This window comes from Oryx dammah, unplaced genomic scaffold (assembly GCF_014754425.2).
Source record: "Oryx dammah isolate SB20612 unplaced genomic scaffold, SCBI_Odam_1.1 HiC_scaffold_11, whole genome shotgun sequence".
NCBI lineage: Eukaryota > Metazoa > Chordata > Mammalia > Artiodactyla > Bovidae > Oryx > Oryx dammah.
Window position 1 is genome coordinate 41,789,821 of NW_024070195.1, and position 19,943 is coordinate 41,809,763.

Below are 19,943 nucleotides of genomic sequence, written 5' to 3' on the forward strand. Positions count from 1 at the left end.
TGTTCTTGCTGGGAGAATCCCAGGGACGGGGGAGCCTGGTGGGCTGCCGTCTATGGGGTCGCGCAGAGTTGGACACGACTGAAGCGACTTAGCAGCAGCAGCAGCGTGTGTCAGGTCAGAGATTCTCAGTTATTTCAATTCCTACTCTTTAATAAAATGTGTTGCCAACTTCTCTCAGAGGTGAAGGGGGCTCCCCTAGCCCTGGGCAAATACCCAGTTTCAGGGTCTGGAGCCTCACCTCCCTGAAGACCCCAGACTCCCAGAACACCTGGGATCAGGAAGAAACCACAGGAGCCACTCTGAGGTTGAGATCAGTTGGCGAGAGAAAATAAGGCTGAGGACCACCCTCTCCCTCTAAGGGGCTCTGTGTTTACACACAAGGGAACCAAAGCACGCTAGACCACACGAGCATCACCGGAAAATACCGACGCTGATGCTGACTGATGCTGGGGAACCACGCATTAACAAACAAGAAACTGAAAATCTGATTTGGCCATGTAAAAATTAATGCTAATTACAGTCACTTAACATGAGGAGCTTAGCTAATTACCATGCAGCACAATAGTGACCACGCACATCAGTGAAGGTGTCGGATTAGCCTGAACGTCTGACTTCATCGTGACACTGACGTGAGGTCACACCTGGCTGACTTTCAGAACCTGTTCCTCAGGCGGCAAGCTTCTTAACGCACAAATCAAAGCTGAACTGAACATCCCTGGGTGAACAAGAACTTGCATTGCTATAACAGCATTAACAGTCCCTGGGCACAACCTGAAAACTGGAACAGCAGGGACTCTGCGGTGACTCGGAGCACTACCCAGATTCCAGGGGCGAGAAATAGACCCTGCATTTTATTATATATGATTCCGCAGCCAAACTGCCCCTTCTCTTCTGCTCACTTGAATGAAGATCCTTCATTCCAAACTGTCAAGGGTTATTATAAAAGTAACAGGAAATGTGGAGCTGGGGCCTGGCAGCTGACCGAATTTTGGCTGACTGGGGAGAAAAGCTTCCTCTGCGTGTAAAGGGTGTGGGTTTCTTAGTGACCATCCAGGGTTAGGACTCCAGACACTGCCAATCACAAAGCCCAAGGAGCGTGTTTGGCCACTTCTGGAAGTTTCCAGGTCTGTGCACAGGTCCTCGAACTTCACAAGATGCACTCTCACAGCTAAGGACCAGGACTGTGAGGAAGGGCTGGGCCCTAGATAACAGCCCTGAGGGCTAGGCATCCTCGTTGGTATCTGGTGCACACTGAAGGAGCTTATTTCAGCATCTTGCAGGTCAAAGCGAAGATGGTGGTTAACTTGCACCTTTAAAAAGAACCTCAGAATCAAATCTACACAGCATTCCACAAGATACATGGGTGGAGCTTTCTGTACACCTCTCAGTAAATAAACACCGTGAAAGGAGTAAGAAGTCTTTTTCTGCTTTTCGTATCACTCATTTCCCCTCAGTTCAAGGTTCTTGGGCCTTCTCTGTGGAAATACCCATGTGGAGCTTTAGCTTCTACCACAACAAAGGACGATTAAAACAAACCAAAAGGCTGATTTATCTGCGGGGTTTTAAAAACTTTTAATACGAAGCCTTCATCTACAAATGCCTGTGCACACAGAAACAAGTAACGGGGCGTTCTAAAGCTAACATTCCACTTCTGCTGAAAGGAAAAAAGTATTCCACTTCGGTTATGACTCAGGACATCCAGTTCTTCTAAAAAATCTCACTCTCACTTTCCACTGTGAAAATCCTATTCAGTCACAAGAAATTTCAACCTCTTGCTTATAAATCAACCAAGCCATTGCACCTCCTGAATGCCTTTCCAATCTGGCCCCTTTCCATGCCAACTGTTACAAGTTCTAATAAGCTTTATAGTGAGTAGTATCAGTCTTTCAGTCATGTCGTTCTCTTTGTGACCCCATGGGCTGTAGCCCGCCAGGCTCCTCTCTCCATGGAATTCTCCAGGCCAGAATACTGGGGTGGGTTGCCATGCCCTCCTCCAGGGGATGTTCCCAACCTAGGGATCCAACCCGGGTCTCCTACATTACAAGTGGATTCTTTACCATCTGAGTCATCAGGGCATAGCTTTAAACACCTAGTAAATTTCTAACCCTCTGAGCCACTTCCCCCAAATCTGAAGTGACCTTTCAAAAATGTAAACCCATCATTACTTTCACTGTGAAATCCAAGTCCTGACCGTGGGCCTGACGGCCTGGCCTCTGCCTGCCACTCCAGCCCCTCTCTCCCCCTGCCAGCACCTCCTTCCCACCGGGCGACCGTTGGCAGTTTTCTCCAGCCCCTTGGTTCTTTGTAGACCCTCCAGCACCTGCTTCAGAGCACTCGTCACACCCTGTCTCGCTCTTTAGAAAATTAGGAGGCTGGGATGGAGACTGCCTTTCTCTCTAACTCCACTGGCTTACACGAGGCCTGCTAAGTCGCTTCAGTCGTGTCTGACTCTGTGTGACCCCATAGACAGCAGCCCACTAGGCTCCTCTGTCCCTGGGATTCTCCAGGCAAGAACACTGGAGTTGCCATTTTCTTCTCCAATGCATGAAAGTAAAAAGTGAAAGTGAAGTCCCTCAGTGAAGTCCAACCCTCAGCGACCCCATGGACTGCAGCCTTCCAGGCTCCTCCGTCCATGGGATTTTCCAGGCAAGAGTACTGGAGTGGGGTGCCATTGCTACACAAGGCCTAGTACTCATTAAATGAAGAAACTGCCTCATCCTTTGATTTCAAATCAATACAACTTCCTCTACTAGAGAGTTACGCATGTAATCTACTGGGAAAAATCTACTAAGGTGACTTTTCTTTAATGATGGAGATAATTATTATGGTGGGCTTCCCTGGGGGTAAAAAATCTGCCTGCCAATGCAGGAGACGTGGGTTTGATCCCTGGGTCAGGAAGATCCCCTGGAGAAAGTAATGGGAACCCACCCCAATATTCTTATCTGGAAAATTCCAATGACAGAGGGGCCTGGCGGGCTACAGTCCATGGGGTCGCAAAGAGTCAGACACAAGCTGGTGACTAAAAAACAACAGTTATTACGGTAAATACCAGCTGAAGGCACAGAGTGTGGTGCAATGGGAAAAACACTGGGCAGCCAGTGAGGCACGAGGCTGAATTTACACAAGAGGCACCATAAGCCCAGGTCTGTGGTTTCACAGGAGAATTTAGGTAAGTCTGGGAATGCGTCGAGTACAGTGTCTGGCACGTGTAGATGCATTCCTGCTCCCAACCCACTGTACTTCATGGGCCTGGGTGCTTACGGTGGAGAAAAAGAAACACATTCCCAGCAAAAACCTACGGTGATAAAGGTCGAAACAGTGGTTATCTCAAGGAGGGGCATTTTTGGTTGGGCGGGAACATGAGAGCCTTCTGGAGTGCTGGCAATGGTCTATGTCTTGATCTTGGTGATGACTACATAGATGTGTACATGAGGAAAACACTTTGCTCTTTACACTTAATATCCGTGTATTCACTGTATGTAAACTGTACTTCAAAAGATTTTGTAAGCTAATAAAGGAAGAACACTCTCCCCTGTGAAGGAACACAGCCCTAGCGGTGAGGTTTGATGTCAAAGCATCTTGCACACTGAAAGCTCCTGGTCATCCACAGCTTATTCTTAGCCCCAGGCTGCAATATTATCATAAAGGGTCAGCAAATGCACTTGTACACCAGACGTGGGCAGGATCCATGTCTCGCGCATGCATCATGATGTCCCAAAGGTACAGAGAAGCTATCCTACTTTATAAATACATTTATTTCAGAATGATACTAACTTCAGAGTCACTCTGTTATAACGGTTTCTCAATCAACAAATACTCAAAGTACAGCCACAATCCAGCTGGAGCTAAAACAATTTTTTGAAGCATTCTCTCCCACTCTCGCACTTCCTCGGTCTCTCATCCTTTCTCTCAGGTCTCAAGACTCAAGTCCATCAAGCCAGCATCCAGGCTGCTGCCCACTCACCTGATTATCCTCCTCTTCACTGACTCCACATGTAGCCCCCACTCCACCTGGACAGCTCAGCAGGCAGGTGTTCGCACTGCAGCTTCTCCACCTTTGTCCCTGGCTGATCCCTTTCCTCCCTACACTCGTCTCCTAGAGGCTTTCTTCAAGGGCAGAGCTCATGCCCCACTTCCTAGAGGTATACACGGTTGGGAGAAGGGTCTTCAGAACACTCTAGTCCATTACCATCTTCTCTCAACCTCCTTTTAGCTCAGACTATACATCCATGGCTAAAGGTCCAAGCACCGAAAAGATGGCTGGACTTCCTCTGTATAAATATTACTATTGGCAGCTGCCGTTTCTATGTTCCAGCCACTATTCTAAGCACTTTACATGTATGACTTCATTTAATCTTCAGTCTTATTACATGGAAGATACTATTATTACACATGAGAAAACTGAGGCAAAGAAATTAAAGTTGTCTATTATCTCTTAATAAGTAGGTGGCAAAGGCAAGACTTGAAACCAGAGAACTTGACTCCAGAGCCACTATCTAATATAGTGCTTCTGTGTTTCCTTTTTATTTTGAAATAATTTTAGGCTCACAGAAGAGCTCCAAAGATAATACAGAGCTCCTGTGTATCTTTCACCCAGCTTCCCTTTATGTTATCATCTTATATAACCCTGGTACATTGATCCAAATTGAAGTAACACTGGTATAATACTATTAACTAAACTACAAGACTTCCCTGGTGGCACAGTGGATAAGAGTCCACCTGCCAATCCAGGGGACACAGGTTCAATCCCTGGTCTGGGAAGATTCCACATGCCATGGAGCCGCTAAGTCCATAAGCCACAACTGCTGAAGCCTGGGCACCTGGACGCAGTGCTCCACAACAAGAGAGCTGCTGCAGGGAGAAGCGTGCACGCCACAACTACAGAGGAGCCCCATCCTCCAAAACCAGAGAAAGCCCATGCAACAGCAAAGACCAAGCACAGCCAATAAAGAAAGAAAACTAAACTACAGGCTTTACGCAGATTTCCCCAGGTGTTTTTTTTCCCAGTTGAAATATAGTTGATTTACAATGTTTTTACACTTCTGGCCTTTTCCTGGCCCACTTTACATTTAGTGGACATAATTCCTCAGTCTCCAATCTATGACAGTTCCTCGGTCTTTCCTTATCTTTCACAACCCTGTCATTCTTAAAAAATACTAGTCAGGTATCTTCTGACTGTTCTTCAGTTTAAATTTGTCTTGTTTTCCCATTGTTACACGGAGTGATGGATTTGGCAGACAGAACGCAGGAGGTGAAGTACCCTTCTCATCCCATCCTATCAGGCGGTAAGTGATATCAATGTGACTGATAATGTAAACATTGACCTCTTGGTTAAGGTGGTATATGCAAAGTTCTTCCACTGTAAAATCACTGTTTCCCCTCTCCACACTCTATTATTTGGAAACCAGTCTCTAAGTCCAGCCCAAATCCAAGAAGAGCAGAATTAAACTCCCTCCTCAGGAAACAAGACTTTCAAAGAATATGTGGACGTGGGTTGAAATCATCACAGTAATTAATAAATATTTTGGAAGATGCTTTAGGGTCATGCAAATATTCTCTTTCTCCCTAAACTTTCAGCCACTAATGTTAACTTCACTGGTAGATCTTGCCTACAGCAATTATTACTGTGGTGTACTAATGGTGATTTTCTATTCCTCTCATTACTTCTACATTTATTAATTGGAATTCTTCTGAAAAGAACTCTCTGTCCCATTTATTTATTTATTCAATCATTTGTATCATAACTCATGGATGTCTATTTTATTCTTTGGCTCATAATCTGTTACTACGGCTTTTGATTTTGTTGTTCAAATTGTTCCAGCTTTGGTCACTGACAGCTCTTTCAGGCTGGCCTCTGTGTTCTCTTGACATACCAGTCTTTTATTCTCCCTGCCCCCGTCCTGGAATCAACCATTTCTCCAAGGAGACCACAGGACCATTTTGTCGTCACTCTAATCAAGTCAATTTCTTAGAAGAATTTGACAAATTTTGTATTTCCAAATATCTTCTACAGCAGCATGCCTGACATAGAGGAATGAATCTGTTTATGAAAGCTTCAAGGACAGAAAGAGCAGTAGCCCACTGGCACATTCACACAGATGAGGCGACGGGCTTCCTCTTCTCCTGACTCCCCCATGGGGCGCAGTACAGAAAAGGCTGCCCGAATCTAAAAAAGAAATTATACAGATGAACTTTATCTACACAACAGAAAAAGACTCATAGACTTAGAGAACAAACTTATGGCTGCCAAGGGGGAAGGATGGGGGGAAGGGACAGTTAGGGAGTTTGGTAAGGACATGCACACATTGCTATATGTACAGTGGAGAGCCAACAAGGCCCTACCATATAGCACACAGAACCCTGCTCAATGTTAGGTGGCAGCCTGGACGGGAGGGGAGTTTGGAGGACAACGGACACGTGTATATACATATGGCTAAGTCCCTTTGCTATTCACCTGAAACCATCAAAACATTGTTTGTTAATCAGCTATATTTCAATACAAAATTAAAAGTTTAAAAAATTAAAAAAAAAAAAGGCTGCCCAGTTCCTGGCGCACAGTAAGAGTACAGTAAGGCAGTAGGTCATTTCCCCAGTCTGTCTCTGCAGCTGCTTTAAGATGCGCTGAAGCACCTTCCTTGGGACCTCTGCCAGGAAGCACTACAAACACTGCCTTCTCCCCCCACCCCATGGATAGGAAACTGAGGTGCAAGAGAAGTAGAAAACGTTCCCAAGAGCATACAGCAAGAGAATGGCTGAGGTGACCCAAGGCAGAAGGTCCCCAAGAGGCCTGCTCTCCCGAGCCCCTCCCCAGAGGCAGCATGCACTCTGCAGGAGGAAGGCTCCTGGCGACGACATTCCCTGAAGACTGATTTCTCTGTCTAACCTGTGTCCCCTTCCCTGGAGAGTTCAAGCATGGAGAGACTGACTAAAGGATAAAACTAAGAGAGCTATGTGCTTTCCAAACCCCAGGATTCTAGACAGACCTAGACAAGAACATAAGGCTTAATGTAAAGATTTCGTCTGGGTGTCTACAGGTCAAATACAAGGCTAACATCAAAATCAGTGAAGGAGGGAAAGACAAGGATTAGATTTTGTTCCACTCAAACCCAGATGGCCACACTGAACCCAAAGACCAATCCTAGCTTATTAGTATAAATACAAAGTGAGCAATGAAAAACAAATTAAACACATTAAAACTAATGTGAATCGCAATCAAAATAATGTTAAAAAGCAGTAGGTTAAGCCCATGGGTGTCAAAATCTTACAAGTTCCAGTACCTGATAATAAGGAAACCTGATGCCAGCCAGATGCATGTGAAGTCAAGATTATTTTATCACCAGAAAGAAATGAGATAATACCTTGGGCATAGGAAGTGTTTAAAAAAAAATACACACAGATATATGGCAATAATGGTGATCATTACACTATTATACAATATTCACATTTTTTCAGATATATAGTTGACTAAAGAATAAATATTAAAGAGAGAAGTAAACAGAAATGATGGTCACTAAAGACAATGAGTCTAACAGATCATGATGGTTAAAGAAAAGACATCTGAGAAAAGAGCGCTATCTGGAAAAACTTAAGATGGTTCAAAAAACTTAAGTAAAAGTACTGGATTCTGATTTTGTATACACTCTTTCTTCAAGAAAGAAAAAACTTAAGTTTTAAAAGGAAACACTGAACCCTTGATCATTCACTTTAAAACCTTTCTGAAAGTCTGCTTTGGGTCTGTTAAAGATGATGTAAGGGCTGCTGATAAGAGTGACTAGTAAGACCAAAAAAAAAAAAAAAGTGACTAGCAAGAAAACTATTCTCCACCAGAGGTCTTAAACATATAATTATGGAGAGAGCAAGAGATTAAAAAGTAACAAATCTGGAATCTCTGCCAATTTCAACACCTGGGGGCATTTTCATTTGTAACAGATAAAAAGTAATAGAGTATTCTATTTACTGCTAAGCCCACAGGAACCATAGTTGTTTTCAGAACTATTTAGCTAGAAATACTATCTTTTCCTTCTACCTCTACAACCTGGAGACTCAGACCTGTACTTGGCAGCCACGATCTCCACATAAAATAGACTCTACAGGCCTTGAAAATGGAAAATCTTGGCCTTAGGCAAGTCACTTAAAACTTTCTTATCAGAAAAATCACCACTGATACCAATATCACAGGATTGTGAAGATTAAAGCACCAAGGATTATGGAAGTAATATTAACTATCCCATAACCCCAGGCTTCAAGCTACTATCAAAAATCATTTGACCCAGCCAGATAACACTCTCTGAAAATCATTTTATGGACAAACTAATTATTGTTTGGGAATGTAAAATCTGGTGATCAACCGCTAATAAGGGAGGGGAAAGGGAAAGAATTGTTTAAAAAAAAAAAAGCAGAACAGGTAACCACAGCTAAAACTAATTTCAAATACACAGGCCTCTAATTTCTTGCCAACTGTTTAGATTTACTTCTCTTGCACACACCGTGGACTCAGTGGTACATCAGATACTCCGTGGTACTGAAGTGTCCAAAACAATTCTCTATCACTGGGGAAAGGGAGGGTCCTGAATTTTCTGAGGTGAAATTCAGGAATGTATTAACATACTTGAGAGGAAGATGAGAATTTTCTAGAAGTAAAGTTTGAGGAAAGCAATATAGGAGGTTTTTTCTTCTTCATGAGTTGCAGGGCTTCCCCTATATCTTCTAAACTAATGTATTATTTGGTGTAAGTTTGAAGACATTCCCTTCATCTAACTTTCTTACATTCCAAGGAAACTGCCAACGACTTTATAATAACCATCTCACTTTAAGTAGTCAAAGTGTTCAAAGGATTTTGTGTTACACGCTTACTAAAAGGAAGAAATTGCCCCAATTGCATGAAGGCCAAAACTAAGGACTCTGCAGCCAGTCTGCCCGGGCTGGGAACAAAGCCCCAGCACCTCCCAGTCACTATCGTGGGCAAGTTACTTGACGGCTCCCTACTTCGGTTTCCTCATCAGTAAGATGGCAATATTTCTAGTGCCTTCCCCAAAGTGTTGTTATGAGGACAAAATGAGCTAATATTTGTCAAGTGCTTAAGAACTGAGGATGACAAAAAGGGTTATCAAAGCAACTACTAAATTAAAATAAATAAATCCTTAATTAACCTTCTTTGGTAAAACTTTACCTAAAGAGAATAAGGGGTGGTGTGAATCATATCCGAAGACACTCAAATTCTCCAAGGGGTCACACTCAGTGCTTTATCAGCAGCAGTTTGGGGAGTCAGACTCCTGGCTCTGCCCTCCTCCGTGTGGCCCTGAGCGGGTCACTTTAACTTCTCCCTGAATCTCCGCTACTTCATCTGTAACAGGGGGATAATGACAATTATCCAGCAGATACGATGTGAAGATAGACTGAGAAAATAGAGATGTGAAGTTCCAGGCACAGGCCAAGCAAAGTATTAAGGGCTCAAGAAACGAAACTCTCTCCCCGCATCGTGTACAACCCCCCAGCCCAGAGTCTACAGCTACAGTTCTGAATTAACCTGTGAGTGAACTACCTCAAATCCTGCAATCTGGACTGGGCTTTCACTAGAGTTTTATCAGGGCTGTGGGGCAACCTGAAGAAGCAAGAATCAGACCACCAGATGGAACCAGGATCCAAAATCAAGCTGGATCAGAAGACAAGTAGGGAACATGACACTAACAGGAATCAACAAAGCCAGGGCTGGGCTCCAGCAAAGCGCTGAAGACAAACCCACAAAAGTCTAGGAAGCTTCCAGGTCAACAGTCCTAAAATGATCTGTTCTGAAACCTCCTCTGGCCATCGGACTCCTCAGAAGCAGGTCTATAATTCAAAAGGAAAAATAATTTGAGAAATGGACTGTTTAAAGGAGACTGAAAAGAAATCAGAATGAAGGCTATTTCAGGTGAAAGGAAAACAAAGTCAACAAGTTGGTTCACTCAGACAAGAAGAGCTTGGATACAGACAGAAACTCTCTTTAAGATGGGTCTTTCTGGAAACTACCTGATGGTCAATGGTTAGGACTTGGCAGTCTCACTGCTGGGGCCTGGGTTCAATCCCTGGGCAAGGAATTAAGAGTCTATGTAAGCTGTGAGGAGCAGCCAAAAAAAGAAGCATCCTCCCAAGGTTACATAAAGCACCATCTCCAAATAAACTCACTTCTGTTTTCTAAATACCTGATAGCTTGAGTAAAAACACCACTGTTTCTATTTTTTCACAGGTGAGAAGAGTGAGTTTCCAATTTTTTTTTAATTAATAAAATTTAAACCTCTGAGATTTTTAAGCTTTTGCTGTGGCTGAAAAGAATCCCAATTACAAGATCTGACTTCACACATGCAAAGCTGAAAGGTACAAGATGAACAAAAGGAGGGACAATAATAAAAAATTTTACTTTCTTAATCTTAGTAAGGACAAGCACTTATTCAGTTCAGTTCAGTTCAGTTCAGTTGCTCAGTCGTGTCCGACTCTGTGACCCCATGAATTGCAGCACACCAGGCCTCCCTGTCCATCACCATCTCCATCCATCGAGTCAGTGATGCCATCCAGCCATCTCAGCCTCTGTCGTCCCCTTCTCCTCCTGCCCCCAATCCCTCCCAGCATCAGAGTCTTTTCCAATGAGTCAACTCTTCGCATGAGGTGGCCAAAGTACTGGAGTTTCAGCTTTAGCATCATTCCTTCCAAAGAAATCCCAGGGCTGATCTCCTTTAGGATGGACTGGCTGGATCTCTCTGCAGTCCAAGGGACTCTCAAGAGTCTTCTCCAACACCACAGTTCAAAAGCATCAATTCTTCGGCGCTCAGCCTTCTTCCCAGTCCAACTCTCACATCCATACATGACCACAGGAAAAACCACAGCCTTGACTAGACAGACCTTAGTCGGCAAAGTAATGTCTCTGCTTTTGAATATGCTATCTAAAAGCACTTATTAATGCCCTCCAAATTAATGTTACTAATCCAGTATCAGTGAACGTTCAATCAGTGCTGATACTGGTATTATTATTCATGGGACATACCTTTGGAGCTGCTTTTCCAGGCAAGTAAAGGAAAAGACTGTTCTGCACAGACACCACATCAAGTCCTCACTCAGCCTCAACAGAGGACGGACCCATCCACGGAGGCAGAGCCACAGCTTCTGTCTTGTGAGAATTACACACAGCCCGACTCAAGTGTTAAACTCCTTGGCGCTATGAAGCTCAGGTGTTTTAAGATAGATTTTCCTTTCTCAGTAAATGAAGTCCAATATATTTCTTCTCTTACTTCTGTTTTCATTTTTCATGTTAACTCAAGACAATGCTCTTTAAAGAATCTGAGAGCCCAACGTGAAAGTGCTGTGCAGCCAGTATGAAGGAGCTGGATGCTGTCACTGCCTAACAGAGGCCAAGATCTCCTTGAAGTAGAACCCTGACTGTCCCAACAACTGTCAAAAAGAGAAACAAGTAAGTGGTTCTATGTGCTGCTTTTATCACTTTTAAATTGAGGCTCCACACGTAGCATTTGCATGGCTGGTCAAAGGGGGAATCTGTGCCAACGCAGAAGGAGCCTGACCCTGACCCCCCACCCCCACTCCAAACACATAAAACCAAGGGGTAAAATAAAACAAAGAAAGGCTTGCATATACAACTGAGCTCCAAACCAAAAAAAAAAAAAAAGAATATATACAGATGACAGTACAGGAACTCAAAATCAGACCTGAGTGGGAGCCCTAAATGCAGTCACTAAGAAATCAGTGACAAGACCTGATTATTCGATGCTTATACTAAAAAAGTGTGACACCACGAAATACATTCAGAGTAACATGAGACCGAATAAGTAACAACTCACCTTGACACAGATTCTTATCTAGAGTCACACCATAAAGCTGGTGGGAAAACACCACTCTTAGTGGGTCTTCCATAATTACAATCTAAAGAAATTTGGTTATTCAAGTCCCTAGAGTATCTTTTTAAGGCTTTCTAGCTTATAGGGTCAAGTATGGCCAGTGGAAAACTTAAAAAAAAAATTAAAAGTCAGATGATCTAATCCAGACTCGAAGATTCTAATGCTTGATTTGCAAGTGACCAGAAGAACCAGCACAACTGGGGGACGCTGAGTAGACACAGCAATCAACTAAAATACACAAAAAACACACAGCAAACACACCACTTCATTACAAACCAATTCAAGGGCTTTACTTGGTAAAACTGTCAAAATCTAAAGTCTCAGAGCACAATTTAGAAAGGTTATTACTGAAGCACAAATATGCCTAAGTCTGTGCATTCACAATGGTTATTCACAAGAAACTCATTGGACACCTCTGGAGACTACTCAGAATGCAACCTGATTTGAAAACAGGTAAATAAGGGGAAAGAATCAAGCATTTAATCCATCTTTCCTGCACGAACTGTACCTCAGGGTAACGAAGCAGTTAATAAAATGAGGTTTCTCTATAAAGTTTCTCTCCAGAAAGTATTTCAGTCAATAAATGAAGGTGGTAACATAAAAATGAAAACACCACCACTTTGCAAATTCTAAATCAGGGCTATAGACCATGATTGTCAATGGATGCCAACACTGCAAAAAAAGAAGCCTAAACAGAGGGACATACATGAAACCCAGTAGGAAGAAATCCTGCCAGAAAATCTGAAACTGAATCAGCCTAAACCAGGATCTATCTTCTAGCTCATAGGAAACACAAGGAACAGATGAACGAGCTGAACGATACCTCAGAGATGCAATCAGCAAAACCCAGGCCCTGGTAAACAGACAAATGAATTTTTTGTCAAAAAATGACAAAAACAATTTTTTTCTTCAACAAGTAAACTGGAATGAAAAAAATGACAGAGATGAAACCCAAAGGTTTAAAGACGATTCCAACCAAATGCAATGCATAGACCTTGTTTGAACGTAGATTTGAACAAACCAACAATATAAAATAAAATATTTTCAGGAATTCCCTGGCAGTCCACTAGTTAGCACTCTGCACTCACTGCCAAGGGCCTGCGTTCAATCCCTGGTTGGGGAACTAAGATCCCATAAGCTTCAAGTCAAAATAAATAAATAAGTCTCTGGACTTCTGTATGTCTGAAACGTCCCACAATAAAGGTTAGAGCAACAAATGGCAGAAACAAAATGGTTTGTCCATTCTGCTTGGAGCATATTAATGGCCCTCTTCTAAACATTTTGCCTCTGAGAAAGGACCCAAGAGGTCCCAACCTGACTATTAAAAATTCTATGCCTGCACAAAGGTAGCTTTCTAAACATAACTAGCACTTAGAAGCCATAGATCAGTACATTACTTTCCAATCAGAAGGACCCAGGAGATGTAAGGAGCCTAAGAATTATTATGAGTCCTCAAATTCAGCTGCACATATGTGATTTTTGCAGTGGTTAAATACTCAAATTACATCTACTATCCTACTGAGAATATAAAATGTCATAAGCATGAGCATGCACAAAAACTTATCTGCAAGGATGTACATCACAGTGTTATTCCAACAGCAGAAAATTAATAGCAAACTCGTACCTAATGGCAAGGAAGGGATTAAATAAATTACAGTTCATACACACTATGGAATACCACTTACCCATTTCAAATGAGGTTGAGGGGATGAGAAAATGATGGTAAAATGTTCACAATATATTAAGGAGAAATCTGAGACAAAGCACGTACAGAATAATGTCTGTTTGGCGGGGGCGGGGGGAAAGGGTGCATAGAAAAAAGACCAAAGTATGTTCATCAAAATTACAAGAGCTAATTTCTCTAGGTAGTAGAACTAAAGAGGATTTTCTTCTTTGTGCTTTTACTGCGGCTAGCAATTTTTCTGCAATAAAGGCAGAGATCCATAATTCCTCATTTACAATTGAAAAAACCAAAAAGTTCTGAAAACACACTTTCAAAAGTTAGTGGCAAATTTGTTTAGAGACAAAACTGACATGGAGCAGCTTCACAGTTATCCCATTTAGTGTGAATATTAACAGGTTTCACTGCAAAAATATAATGTTTCAGAGTGCTGCCCCAGATTCCAGTAGGGGGTTAGTATCTTCCACAACCCCCAAATTCTGGATTCTAAGCCCCAAGATTTCAGACAAGTGATTGTGAGTCTATATCAGTTTGTAACTTTGCCACCATTACCTCATATTTGAAAATGCTGGGAGCCTCTGCTATCAATTACTATAAATCTTTAAATGGAAACATTAAAAAAAAAAAACAAAACAGGATTATCATTCCAGATCTCTCAAAGGTGGCAAGCATTGGGCTCCCATCAAACGACTGTAGTAGCTCAGGTTTACCAAGCCCTTGGCAAGAGCCAGGTATTATGTGTCTTAATATCTTAGCTCTTGAGGTGCTGCTTCAGAAAGTAGGTACTATCCTGAGCCCATTGTATTAGGTTGGCCAAAAGGTTCATTTGAGTGTTTCAGTAACATCTTACAGAAAAACCCAAAGGAATCTTTTGGCCAACCCAGTAAACATGGAGACACAGATGCTCAGAGAGGTTAAGTAATCTGCCTGTCTCACAAGGCAGAGCTTGACTCCAAAGCTACCATGCTGAAACTCTCACCAGTTAAGTAAGTCAGAAGGCAGCTCTACTTCTTGGAACATCTTCACTGTTTTTAATAGTGGTAATAACATCACAAGTAAAGCAGAGACAACTGTTTTAAAAACTTTTTTGATTTGTAAACTAAACAAACTTGATCTACAAATTACTGAGAAAGGATAAATATGAACCATACCATATAATTTCTAGTATTACTACCACTAACTCTAACCTCACCAAAGTTATGTGAAGATGTTCTATGAATACAACAATATAATTTTCTATACCACAAAAAAATCTCCCAGTAATCCTTTGGAAATCAGTGTGGGGAACATTTTCTGAGGGCTCTCCAAGACAGACCCAGTTCCTGCCCACAGGAGAGTCTGACATTTCCAAGAACAAACTCTCCACCATCTACTTTTGGGGTTTCCTTGGTGTCTCTGGGCTATAAAACCTAGTAATTTACTTTCCCTACTGAAGACTAGGGTAGAAATAGCTTAACTTCCTTTTGAAAACCAAAAGTCACAGCTGTTTGAGTGGACAAACCAAGGAGGGTGGGGTCCAGGGATGAATATTCTGAAGGGATTTTTCTGGCCAAAGACACAACTTTCACTGGGACCATAACCTCCCAGGACAAGTGAATATGCTGAAGCTGACTGGATACAAACCAAATTCTTCACAAGACTGTTTGACCTGTTTCCGGTCTCTAATTTTTATAACTAAGACACTCAAAACTGAATTTCAACCAGGGAAGTAAGGAGAAGGGAGATCTCTGACTTATTAAACTTCTGTTAAATCCTTTTTTACTACCAGGAGATGCTTTACTCAGTTTAAGAATTAGGCATGCTTGAGATGTTTGTAACCACACTACAGTCATTCCCAGGCATGCCACTTTTTTCATTTTGTTTTTTAACAGGGGAACCATACTCTGCTTTAGAGAAAGCAAAAATGTACAGTAATTTCAAAGGAAAGGAAAAAATGTGAATAAAATTATACTTAAATAAAGTGTTTTAAGAAGTTCCTTAAAAACTTTTTTTTTTCCATTTATGTTTGATTGGAGGATAACTGCTTTACAATGTTGTATTGGTTTCTGCCGCATGACACTGAATCAGCCGTAAGTATACATATGTCCCCTCCCTCTTGAACCTCGCTCCTACCTACTCCCATCCTGCTCCTCAAGGTGGTCACAGAGCACTGGGTTGAGCTCCCTGTGTAAAAAGTACATGCTCAGTTGCTAAGTCATGTCTGACTCTTTGCAACCCCATGGACTGTAGCCCACTAGGCTCCTCTGTCCATAGGATGTCCCAAGCAAGAATACTGGAGCAGGTTGCCATTTCCTTCCCCAGGGGATCTTCCTGACCCAGGGATGGAACCTATGTTTTCTGTGTCTCCTCCACTGACAGGTGGATTCTTTACTGACTGAGGTACCTGTAAAGTCCCCACTGTGTAAAAACCATTTTTTAATTAATTAAGAGGTTTAGTAGAATATCCAGAAAACTGCTATAGCGGTAAACAGTTGTGGGGTTTTTGTTATTTTGTTTTTGCATTCTCTTAGAAGAGCAGGAACTTAGATCACACAAATCCATGAGTTCCTGCTTCTAAGCCCGCCCTTTCGACATCCTTACATGGACAGCATTGCTCTCCTCCTCAGGATGTTAAAATCATCTAGCTCAAAATAGGCATATTCAAAAGGAATCTGGCACAGAGGAAGGCAAAAGTAAAAGGGTCAGCATGAAAAAAAATTGTCATGTCACTGCAATTTCCAAGTTACAGATCCATTTTCTGGTTGAAAAGGTCATTTCAATAGAACAATTAGGGTAGCCACTCTTTTTTTTCAGTCTGAATTCCTTAAATAAATATCAAGAATCCTTTCTTAAAAGCAATAACTCTGTCATATCTTCTGACATTTGGGGAGAACCAAAGCCCAGGCAAGAATACTGGAGTGGGTTGCCATTTCTTTCTCCGGGGGATCTTCCTGACCCAGGGATCGAACCTGCATCTCCTGCTTGGCAGGCAGATTCTTAACTGCTGAGCCACCAGGGAAGCCCGAGGGTTACAATATGTAAAGCAATAAACTGTGAAATCCAGACAAGCAAAGTATGAGTGGATGCACTACCAGGTACTGCAGATAAGGGGTTCCAAAGTGGAAGCCTGAGAGATCCGTGTGTATTAGGGTCATTAGGGAGGGCTTTGAGAAGTTAAGACCTAAGGCCAAGCAGTATAAGAGAATAGGGATGGGGTGAGAGAAGAGGCGAATAGCTTAAGAATAAGCACAGAGCCTTTGTGGAATGGGGGTGGGGATGGGACTGCATCATAAACAGATGAGACAAACTTATGTGTGATCTGGAACATTTCTATCCACTGCAGCTGTGAGCTCCTATTCCCGCCAGCTTTCCTTGGTCACTCAAACAGCTGGACAAATGCAGGCTGCAACTAACAGTACTGGTGGGGTAGGATACGGCAGCTAATGCAAGGGCCAGATCTGAAGCTATGACTCCAGGGCTCTCATTAAACAACCCAGGGTCCTTGAGCTGGGGAGTGTAGGCACAGGAGATCTACCCTCTGCTATTTCAAAACCTAAAAAGGGAGGACGTGCTGACCTAGAGATTATCTAAATGCATGGTTTCATTTTCTCAGAAATCCTTCACTAGGCTGAACCAGAGTCATGTCTAATTAATGACACACCTAGTGTTAGTGCATGCAAGTCCTCCCTGCCCGTAGGAGTCACAGGGACAAGATGCCAGGGCAGCTCTGAGGCCATCTACCACCTGGATAACAGATACCGAAGCAGGTCAGAAGGAGCAAGCTCTCTTACACAAGCCATCCACCTTTACTATAGAAACTGGACATATTAGCATGAAACCCAAAGTAAAAAAAAAAAAAAAAGCACAAAGATTTTCTAGTCTTGCTTAACTACAGGGCGCTAAATTCTCAGCAAAATGTCAACAGTCCCTGAGTGAGAGCACTAAGAGTAACCTGACCTGTACTTGAAGGCAGGAGATACGTGAAAGTTTCTCACTTCACCAGGATATACTAGGGAATAAGGTATCTCTGGCACACAAATGCTGTAGCCTTCAGTGCACAAGAGACAGGCACCTCCAAACCGGTATGGCCTTTCTCTCATCTCACAGACATCAGAAGTGCAGAAATATCTAAGTAATCCAGGTAAAATTCCAAACCCAAATTATGCATTCAAAGTACATTTACTGAACACCTGTGTCAGGTACTGATACAAGAATCAGAAAAATAAAGAAAGACTAAATCACTCTGAAAGATGGCAGTACAGCTGTCCATTATTTCCTTTTATCATACCCAACCACTTGAAGCTCTGGGCAGAAAGCTCTTCTAGTGGCCCACTAGCACAAAGGAGACCGCTGTGCCCCTGACAATAGTGGCCCACCTGGAATGCTCTCATAGTGGGTCACCTACCCAAATCCTCACATCCCTCACATCAGCTGAAGGCCCCCTCCTCATCTCCACCTCATCCCATCCCAAAGTAACATCTCATTTTTTTGAACTACTAACAGTGAGTACCACCATCAGTTTATGCAGAAATGTGTCATTCCCTAATTAATACTTGTATTTATTCAACAAATCTTGAGTACTAATTATGTGACAGCATTGTCCTAGGGAGCTGCAGAAATTGCCACAAACGGTACTGATTTTTGCCTCCCCTAAAGAACTCGCTGGGAGCGTTCTTCTCTTAGACTGCTTTTTTGTATCTTCCTGTATAGGCCTGGCTTTGTACTCAGTGCTTAATACCTAACAATTTAATACAGCCTTAGGCTTCTTTGGTCCAAGCTCACTCAAACTGAAGTTACATAAACTAATGGGGAACAAAAGCAAACGAAGCCATTTCTAAGTGAACTTCCACTTCTTAAAAACCTCAAAAGAACAAGGAAGGAAAAGAAAACCGGCTATGAAAGTGCTGCTGAAACATCACATTTTACTCACACTGACAAAGCACCTCCAATCCCCCCTCCAAGCCACAAAATAAACGACCTTTTCCTCTCAATCCTTACAGCTCCAGATTCAAGTGTTTAACAACAGACCTTGGAAAAGTTTAAAGCACTCCTCAGTGTCCTAGACAAGTCTAACGCTTTATTTTTGATGAATAAACCCCCTGATTGATGAACCTTGCATCTGCCACTTAACAGACTAATCCAGTGAGGTTCATTACAAGGAACTGGAATTTTAAGTTTCAAGCACAAGAGGGACTCAAAGAACCCTTTGAACGTGATAAACCTAGAGACGATTTTAATATAAACAACAAAAGCCACGTCCTGCAGAGCCTGGTGGAAGGTTCCAAGTTCCCCAAAGAACAGAATCGAGAGAATTTCTTCCAGGGAAACCGCGAGATTCTGCAAGGCGTGGGAGTTTCTGCAGGAGATGAGGGCGATTCAAAATATACATATTTTCCCCCCTAAAGTGGCTTGTGAGATACAACAGCTGGCACCCGACGGTGAAGCCCGGGCTATGCCATGCGGCGGAGACTGCCACCTGGGCACTCCCACTATTCTTCGCAGCCCGGTCAGGACGGGAGACGAGGACAGCCCGACGCCGCGCGGACCCGCACTGGCGCCCCTCGCCCCTCGGGCCGCCTGCCCTCGCCCCGGGAAACCTAGCAAACCCAGCCCGCCAGGGTCTCCGGAGCCCCAATCTCTCCGGGGACCCAAGCGACGGGCGGGGGAAGGGGGGTCTCCAAGAGCTACCCGGACCCGGAGCGTTACCTACCTGAGCAGACTGGACAGGGCATGGCTTGAGGAGCCAAGACCGCCGCCGCCGCCGCCTCCAGAGCCGCCGCCGCCGCCGCTGCCGCCTCCAGAGCCGCCGCCGCCGCCGCCGCCGCCCCCGAAGCCTGAGGAGAGCCGCTTGCCGGACAGCAGCTTCTCCACGGCCGGGAGGTGTCCGGTGCGGGCCGCCTCCAGCAGCTCCTGCTCCTTCCCCATCCCCAGGGCCGCCGCCCCCTGGACCCCGTTCCCTGGGCCGCCGCCGAACCCGTTCTGGCTCCCAAACTTTCTGTCTCCGGGCAACGCACCCCCCGAGCCGGCCGGGGACACCACCCCCCTCCCCCCGCCTTGTCCCTCAGGGGCGCGTCACTTCCGGGATCTGGCGTCACGCGTCACCGCGCCCCCGCGCCCCGCCCCCGTGCCCACCTAGCTGGGCGGGGCCGCGCGGGCTGGCGCAGGTGGCTGCGGTCTGCGCCGAGTGGACCCCGACCGCGCCCTGATAGGCCTTCCCGGGCAAGAGGGCTGCGTCGTGGGGTCACCTGCTGTACAAGTGTAAGGTGACGAGCGTGGTCCACCTGTCCGATCCCCATGAAGTGCGCTCCTTCTCCAGAGGTTTTGGGAACTCGCAAGACAGGAAATACGGTAATTCATCCAGGCAGTGTAGAAACAAAGAGAGAAGTGTGGTAACGCGCACC

The 19,943-nt window shown here is 43.9% G+C and overlaps 1 protein-coding gene across 3 annotated transcripts in view; it reads right to left on the reverse strand.

Annotated features, from left to right (window-relative positions):
* The window catches only part of ANKS1A (ankyrin repeat and sterile alpha motif domain containing 1A), a 168,744-nt gene extending 149,145 nt beyond the window's left edge, over nt 1–19,599 (reverse strand). For 2 of the 3 annotated variants that reach the window (XM_040249061.1, XM_040249060.1), the window contains exon 1: nt 19,253–19,586. In XM_040249061.1, coding sequence (XP_040104995.1) covers nt 19,253–19,467 — 215 coding nt within the window. In that variant the 5' untranslated portion in view covers nt 19,468–19,586. Of the gene's footprint in view, nt 1–19,252 lie in introns of all 3 variants that reach the window. The other variant, XM_040249062.1, reaches the window with a different exon arrangement.
* Nucleotides 19,600–19,943: the final 344 nt, after the last annotated feature.